The 15,260-nt window shown below is 36.9% G+C and overlaps 4 protein-coding genes across 4 annotated transcripts; 2 read left to right on the forward strand and 2 right to left on the reverse strand.

Annotated features, from left to right (window-relative positions):
- Positions 1-255: 255 nt before the first annotated feature.
- LOC18021437 (protein DEFECTIVE IN MERISTEM SILENCING 3) lies at positions 256-2,602 on the forward strand. Its single transcript, XM_006404099.2, has 6 exons — positions 256-382; positions 765-1,044; positions 1,161-1,392; positions 1,480-1,671; positions 1,758-2,078; positions 2,184-2,602. Exons 1-6 carry the CDS (start codon positions 362-364, stop codon positions 2,395-2,397), a joined length of 1,260 nt encoding a protein of 419 aa, XP_006404162.2. The 5' UTR covers positions 256-361; the 3' UTR covers positions 2,398-2,602.
- Positions 2,603-3,767: 1,165 nt separating this feature from the next.
- On the reverse strand, positions 3,768-6,056 carry LOC18021438 (pentatricopeptide repeat-containing protein At3g49240, mitochondrial). Its single transcript, XM_006404100.2, has one exon. The coding sequence runs from the start codon at positions 5,832-5,834 to the stop codon at positions 3,972-3,974; it is 1,863 nt and encodes a 620-aa protein (XP_006404163.1). The 5' UTR covers positions 5,835-6,056; the 3' UTR covers positions 3,768-3,971.
- A 1,857-nt stretch (positions 6,057-7,913) lies between these two features.
- Positions 7,914-9,777, forward strand: LOC112087822. Its single transcript, XM_024157832.1, has 5 exons — positions 7,914-7,931; positions 8,059-8,065; positions 8,165-8,934; positions 9,016-9,468; positions 9,529-9,777. Exons 1-5 carry the CDS (start codon positions 7,914-7,916, stop codon positions 9,775-9,777), a joined length of 1,497 nt encoding a protein of 498 aa, XP_024013600.1.
- A 1,773-nt stretch (positions 9,778-11,550) lies between these two features.
- Positions 11,551-13,928, reverse strand: LOC112087823. Its single transcript, XM_024157833.1, has 5 exons — positions 13,068-13,928; positions 12,776-12,979; positions 12,554-12,626; positions 12,262-12,449; positions 11,551-11,946 (listed from the first exon to the last, which is right to left on the reverse strand). Exons 1-5 carry the CDS (start codon positions 13,926-13,928, stop codon positions 11,551-11,553), a joined length of 1,722 nt encoding a protein of 573 aa, XP_024013601.1.
- Between the last annotated feature and the right edge of the window lie 1,332 nt (positions 13,929-15,260).

The following is a 15,260-nucleotide window of genomic DNA, read 5'->3' on the forward strand; positions in this document are numbered from 1 at the left end:
AAATAAATAGAATGTAAAAATACTATCATTATCGAATTCTAAACATAGTCAAATTTTAAAATACCAAATACGTTCACACAATAGAAGAAAATAAATTAAATGTAAAATTTTGATATTGGGTGGGAAATTACCTAGTATATTTTTAAAAATAAACTGATTAAATCAATTTGAAATATAATTGCTGACGTGTCTAGGCCCAAAAAGAAAGGAAAAATATTTGGCTTTTATCTCCAGTAGAAGACCTTGCATTAAAACCTCTGTGAGACCAAAGAAGAAGGCGAATCAAGCACCGAGAGAGAGAGAGAGAGGAAGAGAGTGAGAAAGATAGATTCTCCGATTATAACATTGAAGCAGAGCAGTAATGTATCCGACCGGTCAACAGGTTAGTTCAAGAATTTTTCAGTTTTGTTACCTAGAAAATTGCAAACAAAAGAAGATTTGTCGGACTGTAATCTCTCGTATGCGATCAATCTCTCTGGCGATTCTGGAGAAAAAGACTCGTAATTGTATCTTTCTGGTGAAATTTCTCGAATTTTGTTCCGTCGATTTTGTTTCTTTCAATTTGCATGCGACTACATTGGATGCGTTTTGTTCATTGGTTTGAATGCAGTTGCTTATTTGTTCATTTCCTCGTTAACCAGATAAGCAAATTTGAGAGTTGCGAAAAGAGGGTTTATATTTCAGTCAGATTTTTACGAATTTGAAATTTAGGGTTTTATGAAAGGCATGGACTTTTTTAATCAGATTTTTGCATCCAATTGTAGATTTCGTTTCAGACCTCCCATTCGGCAGTTCAAGATCCACCAACGAGGATGCTTGTGGATCCAAGAGAAATGGCGTCACCAGTTCCAAGAGTTGTAACCCAGAATAATGGAGGAGGAGAAGGGGGAGGGATGTCTCAGGCCGAGTTTGCTATGTTCAATTCCAGGAGGCTTCAGTCTGATCTTGAAGCCATGGGCAGAAAAATCAAACAGCACGAGGATAATCTGCTATTCCTCAAGTCTCAGAAGAACAAATTGGATGAATCGATCCTCGATTTGCAAGGTTCTAGCTTTGCTTCCTCCTACGTTTTAGCAGAGGAAAAAGTTTGTTCATTTAGAGTTCTGTGAGAGAATATAGTCTCCGAATGTGAGGTCTTTTTGTTTTCTTTACTTTTGCAGTTCGTATGAGCCAACTTCAATCATCGGCAACTCCTATAAGCGAAAACTTTGGTGACAATCATCAGGGTGAAGATGTCGATGAACAGATCCTCCGGTATGAAAACTCAGCTGCTGGAGTTTTAGGTCTTGTTCAATCTCGCCATGGCTCGCAGGTTTCTCAGTTGACGCTGACAAAAGGAGTCGTTGGAGTTGTAGCGCAACTGGGGAGAGTCAGTGATGAAAACCTGAGCCAGTTAGTCCCATTCCTCACTGTCACAGTATGGTTTGTTTTTTTAATCTGAAACTGATTAGTTTCTCTTATGGTACATTGAAAATGCAGGGCTTTGTCGGATTATCTAGGGACTCGCTCGATGTTGGCACTTGTATGCAAGGATTACGAAAGTGTCAAGGGTTTAGAGAGTTATGACAATCAAGGCAACGTTGATAAGAATGCTGGCCTTCACGGGCTTGGCGCTTCGATTGGCAGAAACATTGAAGGCCATTTTGATGCCATCTGCCTTGAAACTCTGAGGTACTTGTTCTTGTTTAGCTCCAAGTGTTTTAAATACTCTTTCATCTGCGATCCTTTTCTAATACCTTTATTTGGTGACCTTTTAGACCGTATGTTGGCCAGTACATAGCTGATGATCCGCAAAGAAGGCTTGATCTTCTGAAGCCGAAATTGCCCAACGGCGAGTATCCTCCTGGGTTTCTAGGATTTGCTGTGAACATGATACAAATCGTACCAGCTTACTTGCTCTGTGTCACAGCAAATGGATATGGTCTTCGTGAGACCTTGTTCTACAGTCTCTTCTCCCGCCTTCAAGTTTACAAAACAAGGGTTGATATGATCAATGCCCGTCCTTGCATAAGTGATGGTGCTATATCTTTGGATGGAGGAATCATCAGATCAGGTGGGATCTTCACGCTTGGAAGCTGGTAAGATTCTCACAACTCTGTAACCTGGAAACTTTATTTCCCTCTTCGGGTTGTTTTCATTTCTTCTCATGTTTTCCACTGTTCTGAAACCAATGCCAATTTCAGTGATGAGGTGAACATAAGATTTGCAAAGCCAATTGCTTCACGTGTGATGGACAATTATAGTGAGACGGAGAAGCAAATGAGAGAGATGAAATGGAAGAAGGATAAAACGCTGGAGGACATAAAGCGAGAGCAAGTGCTCCGTGAAGAGGCTGTGTTCAACTTTGGCAAGAAGAAAGAAGAGTTTGTTCGATTCTTGGCTCAGACCGCATACTAAACATGCATGTGCTTCTAAAGGAATCCTATATTGACTTTAAGAACTTGCTTCCAGTCTTTTAGTTTTTGATAAATTGCTTCCATAACCAAAAAACCGTTAGGTGTTCCTGGAAAGCTTAGTTGACTGGTTTGGTTTAGATCGGTTAGCTTTCGGTTATGTATTTCTAGACTTTTTTTCGGGGTACATATGATGGAAATTTGTTATATAACTCATCTCTCTTTCTAGTCTAGTCTATGTTTCTAGTTTGGAAATCAATGTTCACCAACCATCTCACTCACCATCTACTTCAAATCATTGTCTCAAATGGTTACAAATCTTTAATTTCTTGTTGCATATATATGCACATCAAGTGGATTATTCTTGCTATAAAATTTGAAACAAGAATAAAACTTGAAAAAAAATATTGCCAAAAGCTTATTGTCTCAACCAAATCAGGTTAAATAGTGAATATAAATAGAAACTATAATGAACTCGAGCAAACGACAATAAGATGGAATGTGGATCCAAACCGAACTGTTGGATCCACCTACTTCCTCTCTTTGAATCACCTGCTTCTTCTCCTACCTCTACCTAGAACCTGTCTTGAGATTTAGAAAGCTAAAAGTAAAACTTTTTTTGTGTGTATTAAGTTTGATCGTAAAATTTTGATTATTGTACTACTTTATTAAACCATATAAATCATTAAATCTTTAAAAAAATAGATCCTCCAAAAAATTATTAACTCGAAGACTCTAATCATATATTTGATGAACTTATATATTTCAACCAAATTTAGCATTGTATTTTAAAATAAAAATTACAGCTAATCAATAGGATTGTTGACAAAAAAAAAATTAAAACATAATTATAATTGTTCCACTAATGTCAATTTTCTCCACTTATGTAATTTTTTCTATGTCAGGTTAGTGTTTGCTTTAAATTTAATGACAATTTTATTTATAATAACTAGAAAAAATCAATCTTTCATTCCATAATTCGTAGCTTGATAATCAGCATGTATATTTAGTATAAACAATTTCGATAAATACACTTACTTGCCAAAAATATACATTTGTTTGACAAAGCATTACTATAATTTATGCTATTAATAGATGTGTTTATTTATAATTTTATAATATGTTATTTAGATCTCTATCATGATATTTTGAATTTTGATATTTCTTGTATTTAGTTGGAATTTCATCGTATCTTGAAATATATATTTAATACTATAAAGAGAAAAAAAATTGAATATAAGCAATACTATACTTATATAATCACATTATGTGACTTATATAATCTTGTTATGGAGTAATTTTGATATTTGGCCTCTTATCATTTATTTAAAAATATTTTCAGTTTTAAAAAAAAATATCACAACAACAAAACAGTCTCAAAGACTCAAAAGAAAAACAAGGAGAAAAAAGTGTTAAAAAAAAGAGAGAACATTTGCCAACTTGTTCAATTAAAGCAAAATGATAAAGAAATCATAGCTTCATAGACTCGAACTTTAGACCTAGATATTAAAAAAAAAAAAAAAAAAAGCCTCGGCCATTCACAAATATTTTGAACTTATGGGCTCCCAAGGACATGCTTCATGAGCTTCGGCCCGGCTCCGCCTCCACCACATTTGCTTCTTCAACATCATTGTTATCCCAAAGCATCTTTACCTTCTCTTCCTTTTCTTCCTTTTCTTCCCCTTGTTTTGGAGGAATTAGTGAAGCTATGCTGATTTGTGTACTCCTCTTCTTCGCTTCTGCTGCTTCTAACTCTTTAGCCTTTGCCTCCGCTTTCGATCTCTCTTTCTCATCAATAAGTTTCTGCAGATCATCCTCTCTTCCTCCTTTCCTCAGCTCTTCTTTCACAAACTCCTGCAATTCCTCACTCACTCTGACCGTTTCGTCGTCCAGCATCTCATCCACAATCTTAAGCATCTCGTCGAGTCTCCCAGCTTCACTTAACGCCCTCATGATAAATTTATAAGCCTCATCGTCCATCTTGAGCTTGTTCACCATCATATCGAAGAAGGACTTTGCATCGTCGAGTTTACCGGATTTAACCAACTGATCTTGCAACCGGTTATACACTGCCAAGTTTGGTCTTAGACTCGACTCAACCATCGTTTTGTAATACGCAGCTCCTTCGTCTATCTTACCTTCCTTGAAACAAGTATCCATCAACAGACCATATGTGTACTCATCAGGCTTCACCTTCTTCTCATCCATTTCACCGTAAAGCTTCTCAGCCTCGGCCAACAATCCGTTATCGCACAGCTGATTCATCAGATTGTTGAACGATAAAGTATCTGGACTACACCTAAAATCACCCATTTGCCTGAGAACTTCCATAGCTTCCTCAAACCTTCCTTCTGCACAATACCCATTAACAATCACATTAAAACTTCCCAAGTTCATAGCCAAAAGCCTCGGTGGATTATGTTCCTTCTTCATCGCATCAAACAACTTCAAAGCCTCATCGAACTTCCCATTTTCGCTTAAAGCCTCCAGCACGTAATTATAAGCCATAGCACTCATCTTAACCTTTGAGTTCTCTCCAATAGCTTCATCATAACACTCCATGGCTTCTTTCTCCATCCCTTTCATGAAATATCCTTTCATCAGTTGCCCATAAACCACACCATCTTCAACAAACCCACCAAGCTTCTCCTTCAACTCCTCATAAAGCTTAAAAACACCATCTGCATCAGATTTCTTCACACACCCAATCATCAGATGGCTATAAACAACAGGGTCTGCAACAAAACCTCTAACACCCATATCCTCCTTAATCTCCATCGCCTTCTCAAGATTATCATTATCAACTAAACCCTTTACCAGAATCCTAAAAGTAGCAATCGAAGGATTCAATGGCGCACCATCAATAAACAGCTTGTACTGTTCAAGAGCAACTTCGGGTTTCCTAACATCAAGATAAGCCTGGAAAATTAAGTTGTATGTGATGATATTAGCGGCGATACCAGCTTGATTGATGAAACCATGCAACTGCAGAAGCGCTCCGTATTTGGCTTGCCGGAGCTGCGCAGCCAAAACGGCGTTCACGGTGAAAATCGTCGGCCGGCAATTTGAATACACAGAGTGACGAGTGTAGAGAGCTGCTTCTTCCAGATCGTTCTCCCGAATCAATTTCAAGATATGATTGTGGAGATCGAGGCGTTTCCCGGTGAGAGCCGACACCGATTCTGGCAATTTCGGGACATTTGGGTTCTGGATAGGTCTAGGGATTTGAGGCTGCTGCTGCTGTTGCGGGGATCTGTTGAACGAATTAAGCGGTGGCTCCATGCGAAGACGACGCTTACGACGGCGACGTTCCGCGGCGGCCTCTTCCTGCGTCGCGAAAGACATGTGCCGGACGGCGAACAATGGCGACGGAACACGGGGACGGCAGGCTCTCGCGATTGTTTGCAGGTGGTTCAAAAAGACGGCTTTAGAAATCGACATGGTTGAAATGTTCGTTCTGGAGATTTTCTCAGTGGGAGTATGGAAAAAATGTTTCCAGAAAATGGGAGATAGGGTTCTTGTTAGGGTTTTAGAAGAGTTTGGGATTTTGGAGATGATGAAGTTGTGGGCTTGTTTGGGAACTGGGTTAAGTTTGTTTATGCGTGGGAGTAGAGAAAGACAGTGATGGAATATACGTGCGCTTAGGGCTTGTGGCTATTCATATCCGGGCTGTTTTGGGCCACACACCCGATTTTTAGAGTGATCCATTGTTTTTTTTTTTTTGTATGCAACAATTGATATATTTTTGTATTAGATTCTCAATTTGTGTAAACTTGTTTATTCGAAATCGCATGAGATATACTTGAATCCAGGTTAACAAAAACTCTCTTAAATAACAATATTATAAGTTTAGTTACAATATACCCACATACAAGACCCCCTGATTCGGGTGTATGAAATGCAACATAGATTGAGACATAAGGCGGACTCCCCTGTAAACCTTTAACCGGTTGGGCTAAAGCGGATAAAACCTTTGCTTTAGGATGCCAAAAATTATATAAAAGTTAAGAGCATCAAATTTTGAAATTTGTAGTGTAATGTAGTAGTTTATATAAGAAATTATATCATATTGATCGCAGGTTCGAATCTTAAGCATGTTGTTTATGATTTTTTTTAACTATGAATTTTTTTTTGTTGGGTTTTAGACGGCAAAAACTCATGGATCGGTCTTCCTAAATAAGTTAGACAGGTTAAGTGGATTAGACCAAAGTCATTGAACAAATATCCGTTGGGCAGGTTAAATAGATTAGACCAAAGTCACTGAACAAATATGTTGATTAGGAACCAATAATGCATAAGAAAAACAGAATGGTGATCATACTTTTTTGTTGAATCTTTAAACAAAATCACATTTAAAAGCAGCTGCATCAGAACAGTAGCTTAAGGATTACTTTTAGGGAGATTTACTTGAATAACTCTAATTTTAACTAAAATTACTAGACTAACTTACAAAAAATATAGGTTATTCTAGTAAAATTATTACCCAAACTGCCCTTATAAAACAGTTATACGAAAAAATATTATAAAAATGCCATTATTAATTTATTTACACCTCAGCAAAAAAATCGAATTAATTACAGTTATGCCACCACACGTTTCGTATTTAATTATGTCTATTATGTTAAATCTATCAGTATAATAATGACAAAGTTATGAGCGTTTGGTAAAATTATTTGCGTTTGGTAGACTTAAAATGAAATCATAGACTTAATACCATAAGTTTATATCACGACACCACAAACTTATTCGCGATGACAGATTTTAAGGACAAATCATAGATTTTTTACGTAAAATCTATCTTCCAACACAGTAGAAATAATTTTAGTCGGTAGAGTTTTTGTCAAATGGCAAACTTAATAATTATTGGTAGATATATTTAATAAATTTACCAATAGACACGTCAAACTTATTTCAAATATGGCAGTTTTAATATTTAATACTTTAAATTTGAGACAGATTTAAGTTATTTGACAGAGTTATGCATCCAAGTGATGATATATTTGTTCTTATGGAAGCAGAGTTTTATTAACATTTAATAAGTCTATTAGTTAGCAGATTTATTTGGACATTAATTTTGTTTACTAGATTGACTTTTACGTTACGGTAGAATTATGTTTACGTTACAATAAACTTATATATATCTGTCGTTTGGTAACATATTTACAGTATTGTAGTAATGACAGACATGTACTCTTACTAGATTAACCTTTTTATTGATAGAAAATTTATTTTCAGCAGACATATATATTGCAGTTATGATAGATAAATAAGAACAGATTTAATTATTAGTTATGAAAGGTTTACTTTCTTTGACAGATTTAATTATGGAAATTATCCATGTCAGCATGTTTTTTTTAGCACATGCAACCGAGGATGATCTAGGGTTGCCGCACGTATTATCGAACATAAGAGTTTAACTTTTAGAGAACGATGTCTGTATCTACCTCTTTATCCTCCTCTTAAACTAATTATCGATATTTGTAGTTTGCATGTTCTCTTCTTATACTCTTTTCTTCTACGATGGATCAAGTGATTCTGGTATGTGGTCACTGGCGATTTGACAATTGCAGATGGCTGTTTGGGGTTGACAATTCTAGAGGATGCAAAATTCTGAATGCTAATAAGAGTACACGGTATGTTGATTTTCTTTGGATGGTGTTTGAAGATTACGGGTTAGATAATAATACACATGAGGTTAAGCTCAGTTACATGCTTCCAAAGAGGGTTCTTTGTAAGCTTACGCTACCACCTGTTTTTGTTGGCAATTGTAGACAATTTCAAGGTTTTCTTGGACAGTTTAGATCTGATACAGTTACTGTGCGTTGAAATAACGGAAAAAGTTGCCGGAAATGGGAAAGGAATGTGCTGTGAAGAAGGAAGACGTAAGATGAAGTGCAATGAAAATGATGTTGGTTGTAATACAAATGAAAACAATAAGGGTGGCAATTCTGGGTTTAACGAGGACGTATTTGACGACGATGAGGAGTTCAGATTTGATTGCTGTGATGATTCTGATGGAGCAACTTCTGATGATGAGGATTTTAGCGTATACGGAAGGCAAATCGAAGACGAGTCTGAGAAACAAAAGTTACCTCTAAAAAGAAAAGGTTCGAGTATGCCAACCAAGGACGTAAAAGAACTTGAACCGCATGTTCAACTAGAACTAAATTCACTTAATTTAGTTGTCGGTCAAAGGTACGACTCTAAAGGTGCATTAGAGACAAGATTGAAAATTTTATCTGTTTTGAAAAAGTTTGATTTCGTTGTTGATAAATCAACGCCAAGCCTTTTAGTTGTCAAGTGTTGGGTTGAAGAATGTAGTTGGAGAGTCCGAGCTACACCCGTCGGAGATTCTGCATCATTTTACGTTCGAGTATATATTTCAGAACATACATGCTCTGTAATGGATAGATCTTCTCGATCACGAAAAGCAAGTCCTGACATTCTTGCAGTTTTGTACAAGGATTATGTTGGTGGAATTGAACCTACTGTTCTACCAAGTCATGTAGCAAACTTGATGAGCTTTCGTTTTGGAATTCAGGTAGTTTACTTTATAGTTTCTTATGTCCACTTTTACTTTGACGAAGTGGAAGACTTGTTACTTATTTTTTTACTCGTGCAGATGAAGTATTGGAAAGCTCATCGCACATTAAAAATTGCTCGAGATCTGGTTAGAGGAAGTCCCGAGAAAGGATATGAAACATTACCTGCGTATCTGTACATGATAAAAAGAGATAATCCTGGAACATTTACCCGTCTTGAGGTTGATGGTAGTGAAAGATTCAAGTACCTCTTCATTGCATACGGTGCTAGCATGTCAGGGTTTCCTTTCTTGAGAAAAGTAGTTGTTGTTGATGGGACTTATTTACAGGGTAAATATAAAGGGACGCTCCTCATAGCAACGGCTCAAGATGGCAATTTTCAGATTTTTCCAATCGCATTTGCAATTGTTGACACAGAAAATGATAATTCTTGGGAATGGTTCTTCAGACAACTCAATTCTGTGATCCCGGATGATGAGAGACTTGCCATTATTTCTGATAGACACAAAGCAATTGGTAATGCAATTGGCAAGGTATATCCCATGGCAACTCGAGGAATTTGTACTTATCATCTATATAAGAATATACTCCAGCGATACAGAGGTGGTGATGCATTTGGGTTGGTTAAAAAAGCTGCAAACTGTTTCAGACTTTCCGATTTTGAAACGATATTTGCGCAAATTGGAGAGTTAAATCCAGTATTACATAGTTATCTTCTGCGAGCTGATGTGAAGATGTGGGCTCGGGTTCATTTTCCCGGTGATAGGTACAATCTAACTACAACCAACATTGCTGAATCCATCAACAAGTGCTATCAAAGTCCAGGAGTTTACCAATTGTAAGACTTTTAGAAGAAGTTAGGCTAATGATGACTAGATGGTTTTCTGAAAGAAGAAATGAAGCAGAGCAATTGAAGACAACACTTTCACGTGGAGTTGAGAAGCTGCTAGAGGTATAAATATTAAACTAGTTACATCTTCTATTTAATCAAACATTATTCGTGGTTCTAAAAATTCAAATTATTTGTACAGTCTCGGGTGAATTATGCAAAGCAGCTTACGGTACAAGCGATTGACGATCATCAATCACAAGTGACTGGTAGTTCATCTCTCCATGTTGTAAATTTGACAGAAAAAAAATGCTCTTGTCGTAGAATTGACTTGGAGAAGTTGCCGTGTGTTCATGCTCTTGCAGCAGCAGAGGCTAAAAATAAGTCTCGCATTTCACTTTATCATCCTTATTATACCAAATATTATTTGTACAACACATACAATGGCGTTGTGATGCCAGGAGATTCTGCTTTACCTGTTCGAGAACATGTCGCTATGAAAATCTGTCAACCGCCTGAGGTACGTCAACCACCGGGAGGGCCGAAGGCGAGTAGGATAAAATCAGCTTTGGAAAAAGCGCTGGATAAGAAACGGCCAAGAAAAGAACACAAATGCTCAATCTGTAACCAAAGTGGTCATAATTGCAAGACATGTGTAGCAAACATGTAATTGAGAACACTGTTTACGTTTCTTTATTTTTAGAGTGCTTTCATAAGTTATGTCGCTTATATTGTGTACAATTTCTTCAAAGTTTTATATGTTTTGGAACATTAATAGCCTATCATGGATTTCCTGCTCTCCTAAATTTGTGTTGCCGTTATCAGATGATCTTTGTCTTTGCCATGAGGAAATGGATCAGTCCTTTCCTTTTCATGTTCATCCAACTCATCAAACAACTCTGATGCTATCTGATCACGAAGACGATCTACATTTTTGTCACAAATGCCATCGAAAGTACATCCCAGAGCAAGGCATTCAATGTACTTAATAGAAAAAACACCACAATCTCCAGGGTTGAGGTTCTGTGGTACCCCTTTCTTCCTAGTTACCTTGTATTGATTGTTATGCTTCTTCCGGAGGTTCTCAGGCATCATAATGTTAAGCAACTGGGGAAGCATTCGAGAAAATTGCCGACATGCAATATTAATCTCCTTGTCGTCGGAATGGGACATTATGCTATCGTAAATGTGAATGGTCTCTTTACGCAAGTTGATGTCCAAAGCAATCCAATGGTCACCTTTAATGAAATGCGTGGCGTACAAGTGATCAATGTCAAAGAACCACCTCTTGTTTGTACGCAGATCATGCTAATATTCACCATTGAATGCCTCCAGGTAAATTCTTCCGAAAGTAAACGACTTTGGGTTGTAGCGGTTGAAGTCAAGAGTCCATGCAGCTATGAAATTATTGTCCAAAAACGCGATTCGTGGTTATTGGAAAGGAGATTTTGGACGTGTAGACCGTTTTGTGAACATCTTCATGACTGCTGCCATGTGCTGCATCACAATAACAAAACTAATTAGCAACAATACCTCGGATACTTATTAATGACATATATATAACCTTGTCTCTTGTAACAAAGCAGTAAAAGCATAAAGAACAAAAACTAACATCTCATTCAGCCAGCATACTTGGCTCAGCCAATCTGGCCTTGCCAAATAATTTTCTTGTAGAATAACAACGCTGAATGGGTGGTTCCTAGTGGTAGTTGACTGCAATGTACGATGTCATGAGCTAAGATAATAAATTTTTCAATTAAAAGTTACAATGAATACATTAAACTTACTAGTCGTCTTCAATGAAGTCCATCATTGCACGCCGTTTGCTTTCTGGCACTTTTGATATTGGATCATAAATTTCAGTGGACCTCGTAGTGGTAATGATGCGTTTCATGTCTGAACTGCCTACGTAAGGCCATCTCAGGGGCGGCGCCAATAGAGGTTGTCTTTTATCTGTAGGATCATCATCATCTAAGCCTTTTATACCGGCTAAGAGAGAATTCAAAGTATTACTAAACGCTTGTTCTCTTCGAACTGACTCGGTAGAGGCTTCTTCCCCCAAATCAACAACGTATTTTCCCTTTTCAACATTGACACCTTGTTTTCTGTCTTGAGGCTTACCAACATCTTTTTTACACACAGCCTTAACACCACCCTTACTCCTTTGTGCATGTTTTGCAGCCTTTACAACACAGTGGACAGGCATATTATCTTGTGATGATGCTTTAGTCTCTACCAAAAACCAAAAAAAAATTGACATACTTAACTAAATAATGTACCTTGCAAAGCAAGCAAGTGAAAAAAACATATATATATATATATATGTCACATAATTCAAAAAAAATTTGTCATGTTTTATGAAAGAGCTACGACATAGTTACCTATTTAGTACAAAACAGAGACAAAGAAACCAAATTTAAACATGATTTAAGTTTTCAAATACAGACATGACAACACAAAAAGAAATACACACAAAACATGGGAACTTTTAACATACCGGAGTTTGGCTTGATGCGTCATCATCAACGTTAACATTTGAAACCGCCACTTCTCTCTTTTCAGTGGGTATAAGTTTCTCTTTAAGCTCCTTCATGTCATTCTCAAGGGACCTGATCCTTATATTGAGTCCACCCTCAACGCTTGTGCAACGTGCAGCAATAGTAGCATCAATTGCACCATCTCTTTCTTCAATTTTTTTTGCAAGACTCTCCATCATCTTCATAAGCCCGCATAATGTAAGATCATCATCCGATTTCTTTTCTAAAGTGAGCTTCACGTCATCAACTTACCAGAAAGTGTCTCCACCATGTTCACAAGCCCAGCAACGTTTGAATCAAGTACACGCTGGTCTTCCGATGCAACCTTGATACATTAAGAAAAAATAAAATAGGTGGTCAAAACAATAGTAAAACATTATGAAAACAACAAACAGATAGGTGGTTAAAATTTCTTATCACCTTTGAAGTGTCTGTCCCCACGATTAGTGTAGTCTCTCATCGTTTCTTCTTTACGAAGTCTTTAACGTTGGTAACTTTGTCATCGTCATCCTCACCGGGTTTGCGTTTTTTAATAGGAGGAAAATCCCAAGCTTTTGTGTCCAACTGATCATTAAGAATGTCCTTGATCATATTGTCTAAGTCCTCATCATGTTCATCACCCTCCCACTTAGGGTATATATCCTCGTATGGTTTGATAATCATATGGCGAACACGTACCTAATAAAGAAATAATCTTTAACTAAAAAAAAATATCATATTACTACAAAGGATCAGTGAATTTGATATGAGTAAGGTTAAGTGATACCTCGCCATGTTTTTCCTGCTCTTCCAAAACGAACCGATCGAACTTGAATCTCATCCGTGATCCACCCCATGAGAGTAGAGGCACTTGCGGAGTCCCTTGTATCTTTCTACCAGATATCTCACCTATTCCAACAACTGCCTCACACGCCCAGATTTGCAAGACATGGACGAACCCACGAATTATGTAAGTGAGCTTGCCTTCGTAAGTTACACATTTAATGGACTCTATCAATTGCTTAAATCCAACCCGACCCCAAGGATATGTATCAAACTTCTCTCGATCCATAACCCTTTTTGCAGTCGGCAATGGGATTCTGCTAGTTTGTGATATACCATAGATTCCAATAGAAAGAAGACAGAGCAAGCCGACCATTCTCCTTTTTTCAAAATCCCAAGGACGACATCTGCCCAAAACCGTCAGCAACTCTTTCAAATTAGGTCCTTCAATTGTAGACACTCCCATTTCTCCCCAGAGCTCCTTATGGTCAACATCCCAGGTATCTTTGGCCTCAAATGGATCAATATTCAAGCCGGTGATATCTCCATACTCATACAATGAAAATCGTATTGGTTTGCTTCCAACCAAAGACCACATTTCATAAGTCCTCTTTGTAGCCAGCTGATTTGTGAGAAAGTAGTGAACATGCTTCGCAGACCACACATACTCGATTTCATGAAGCTTAATTATCACCCCAATGGATGATTCTTTCAAGTCGTTCCATACAGCATCCCCAAGGGATTCTTTTATGAAACTGAGATTGGCCAAGTGGCAGTTGTGATTCATGCTCTTCTTTTGAATCGGTGCTTTTCCCAGTTCATACTCTCGTTGAGGGTACTTTCTTATTGAAAGTGAAGAAGCCATACCTGCAAAGATATACAAACTAACTCAGTAAATTTGCAATAATTAACACGAAGATTTACTCCAAATGAAAAACAGATGCATGTTAAAAAAATTCAATGGCGCCAAGATGCAAAACAAAATAAATCGATTAGAGTGGGAAACAACTTACCGGTAGTAAACTCTTACCTGGAAATGACAGGAGCAGATTTCTAGGTCACCAGGACAGACTGAAAACGGATTGCTACTTCGACTCTGAGACAACAAGACCGGCTTACGTTTTCCAATCGAAAATCGCTTCGGCACAAAGGTGACTTAATGGCAGCTAGATTAGAGGATTTCGTTTCTTTAAGAGATTTTTTGTTTAGGAAAATAAAATCGTGACTGAGAAATTTAGAAAGAAAATGATGACTGAAGGGGATTTAGGAAACAAAATCGTATCATTTTGCACAATATTAGGATAAATTTTTAAAAATTTAAAATAACTGGATAAAAACGTTTGATGGGGGAAAGTGAATATTTTTCCTTCAAAAATTAATTAAAAATGGCAAATCCGTGATTAGTAAAACAAGTTACGATTTAAGGGTCTTATTAGCATAAAATTAGAGTTATTCTAGTAAAAGTCTGGAGAGGAAGTCAATTTAGTAATTTTTAAAAAGATTTGAGTCATTTCAGGTAATTTCTCTTACTTTTATTTTATTTCATAAAATGTCCGGGATAGAGGCACAATTAAATAATTGTTTGTTTTTTTCCAAAATAAATACATGCGGATCATATGTTAATTAATTAGAGACAATAGGACGGTTGAAAGAAGATAAAGGTAGGCGATTTTATTTTTTTATTTAAGGATTTGGAAGTGCGATTCCTCTCCAAACAAAATGCTTGATTGGATTTTAGATCCAGCAAAGCTTATTCTGCGTTTCTATAGCAGATCGCAAGAATGTACTTAAGCTACCAGATTACTGATTAAATTTTTCTTTTTGGTCACGTTCAATTGTTTACTGATTAAATTAATCTTTGAGATTTATATTAAACACTATTTTTGCCACTCAAAACGTTTACAATAACAAAGATGGTAGAATTTGATCCCTTACCCATATGACGGCCGTCTATTTCTTCTAATAGATACTAGTTCTTGACGTGAAGTAAATGGAACAGTAACTTATATCAGTACTTATAGGTTCTAGCTAATGTTAGGTCATCAATTTGTCATATTTAATTATTTCTCAGTTTAAACTAAAATGAATGATAACACATAACGTAAAAGAGCATTTTCTTGTTTGGTAGTATTGTCGAGTGATGAGTCGGAACATAGAATTATTAGAACCAAAGTTCCCAAAACCGTGGACCCCACAG

Source organism: Eutrema salsugineum, unplaced genomic scaffold (genome assembly GCF_000478725.1).
Source record: "Eutrema salsugineum unplaced genomic scaffold, Eutsalg1_0 scaffold_16, whole genome shotgun sequence".
In the NCBI taxonomy this organism is placed as follows: Eukaryota; Viridiplantae; Streptophyta; class Magnoliopsida; order Brassicales; family Brassicaceae; genus Eutrema; species Eutrema salsugineum.

Excerpts from the sequence above, each read along its gene's own strand:
- LOC18021437 (XM_006404099.2), top strand. The coding sequence starts at position 362 with ATGTATCCGACCGGTCAACAG. Across the intron at positions 1,045-1,160 it reads ATCGATCCTCGATTTGCAAG|TTCGTATGAGCCAACTTCAA; the intron begins GTTCTAGCTTTG and ends TTACTTTTGCAG. Across the intron at positions 1,393-1,479 it reads AGTGATGAAAACCTGAGCCA|GGCTTTGTCGGATTATCTAG; the intron begins GTTAGTCCCATT and ends TTGAAAATGCAG.
- LOC18021438 (XM_006404100.2), bottom strand. The coding sequence starts at position 5,834 with ATGTCGATTTCTAAAGCCGTCTTTTTGAACCACCTGCAAACAATCGCG.
- LOC112087822 (XM_024157832.1), top strand. Across the intron at positions 8,935-9,015 it reads GCTTTCGTTTTGGAATTCAG|ATGAAGTATTGGAAAGCTCA; the intron begins GTAGTTTACTTT and ends TTACTCGTGCAG. Across the intron at positions 9,469-9,528 it reads TTGGTAATGCAATTGGCAAG|CGATACAGAGGTGGTGATGC; the intron begins GTATATCCCATG and ends AATATACTCCAG.
- LOC112087823 (XM_024157833.1), bottom strand. The coding sequence starts at position 13,928 with ATGGCTTCTTCACTTTCAATAAGAAAGTACCCTCAACGAGAGTATGAA. Across the intron at positions 12,980-13,067 it reads AGCAGGAAAAACATGGCGAG|GTACGTGTTCGCCATATGAT; the intron begins GTATCACTTAAC and ends TTTCTTTATTAG. Across the intron at positions 12,627-12,775 it reads TTACCAACGTTAAAGACTTC|GTTGCATCGGAAGACCAGCG; the intron begins GTAAAGAAGAAA and ends TAATGTATCAAG.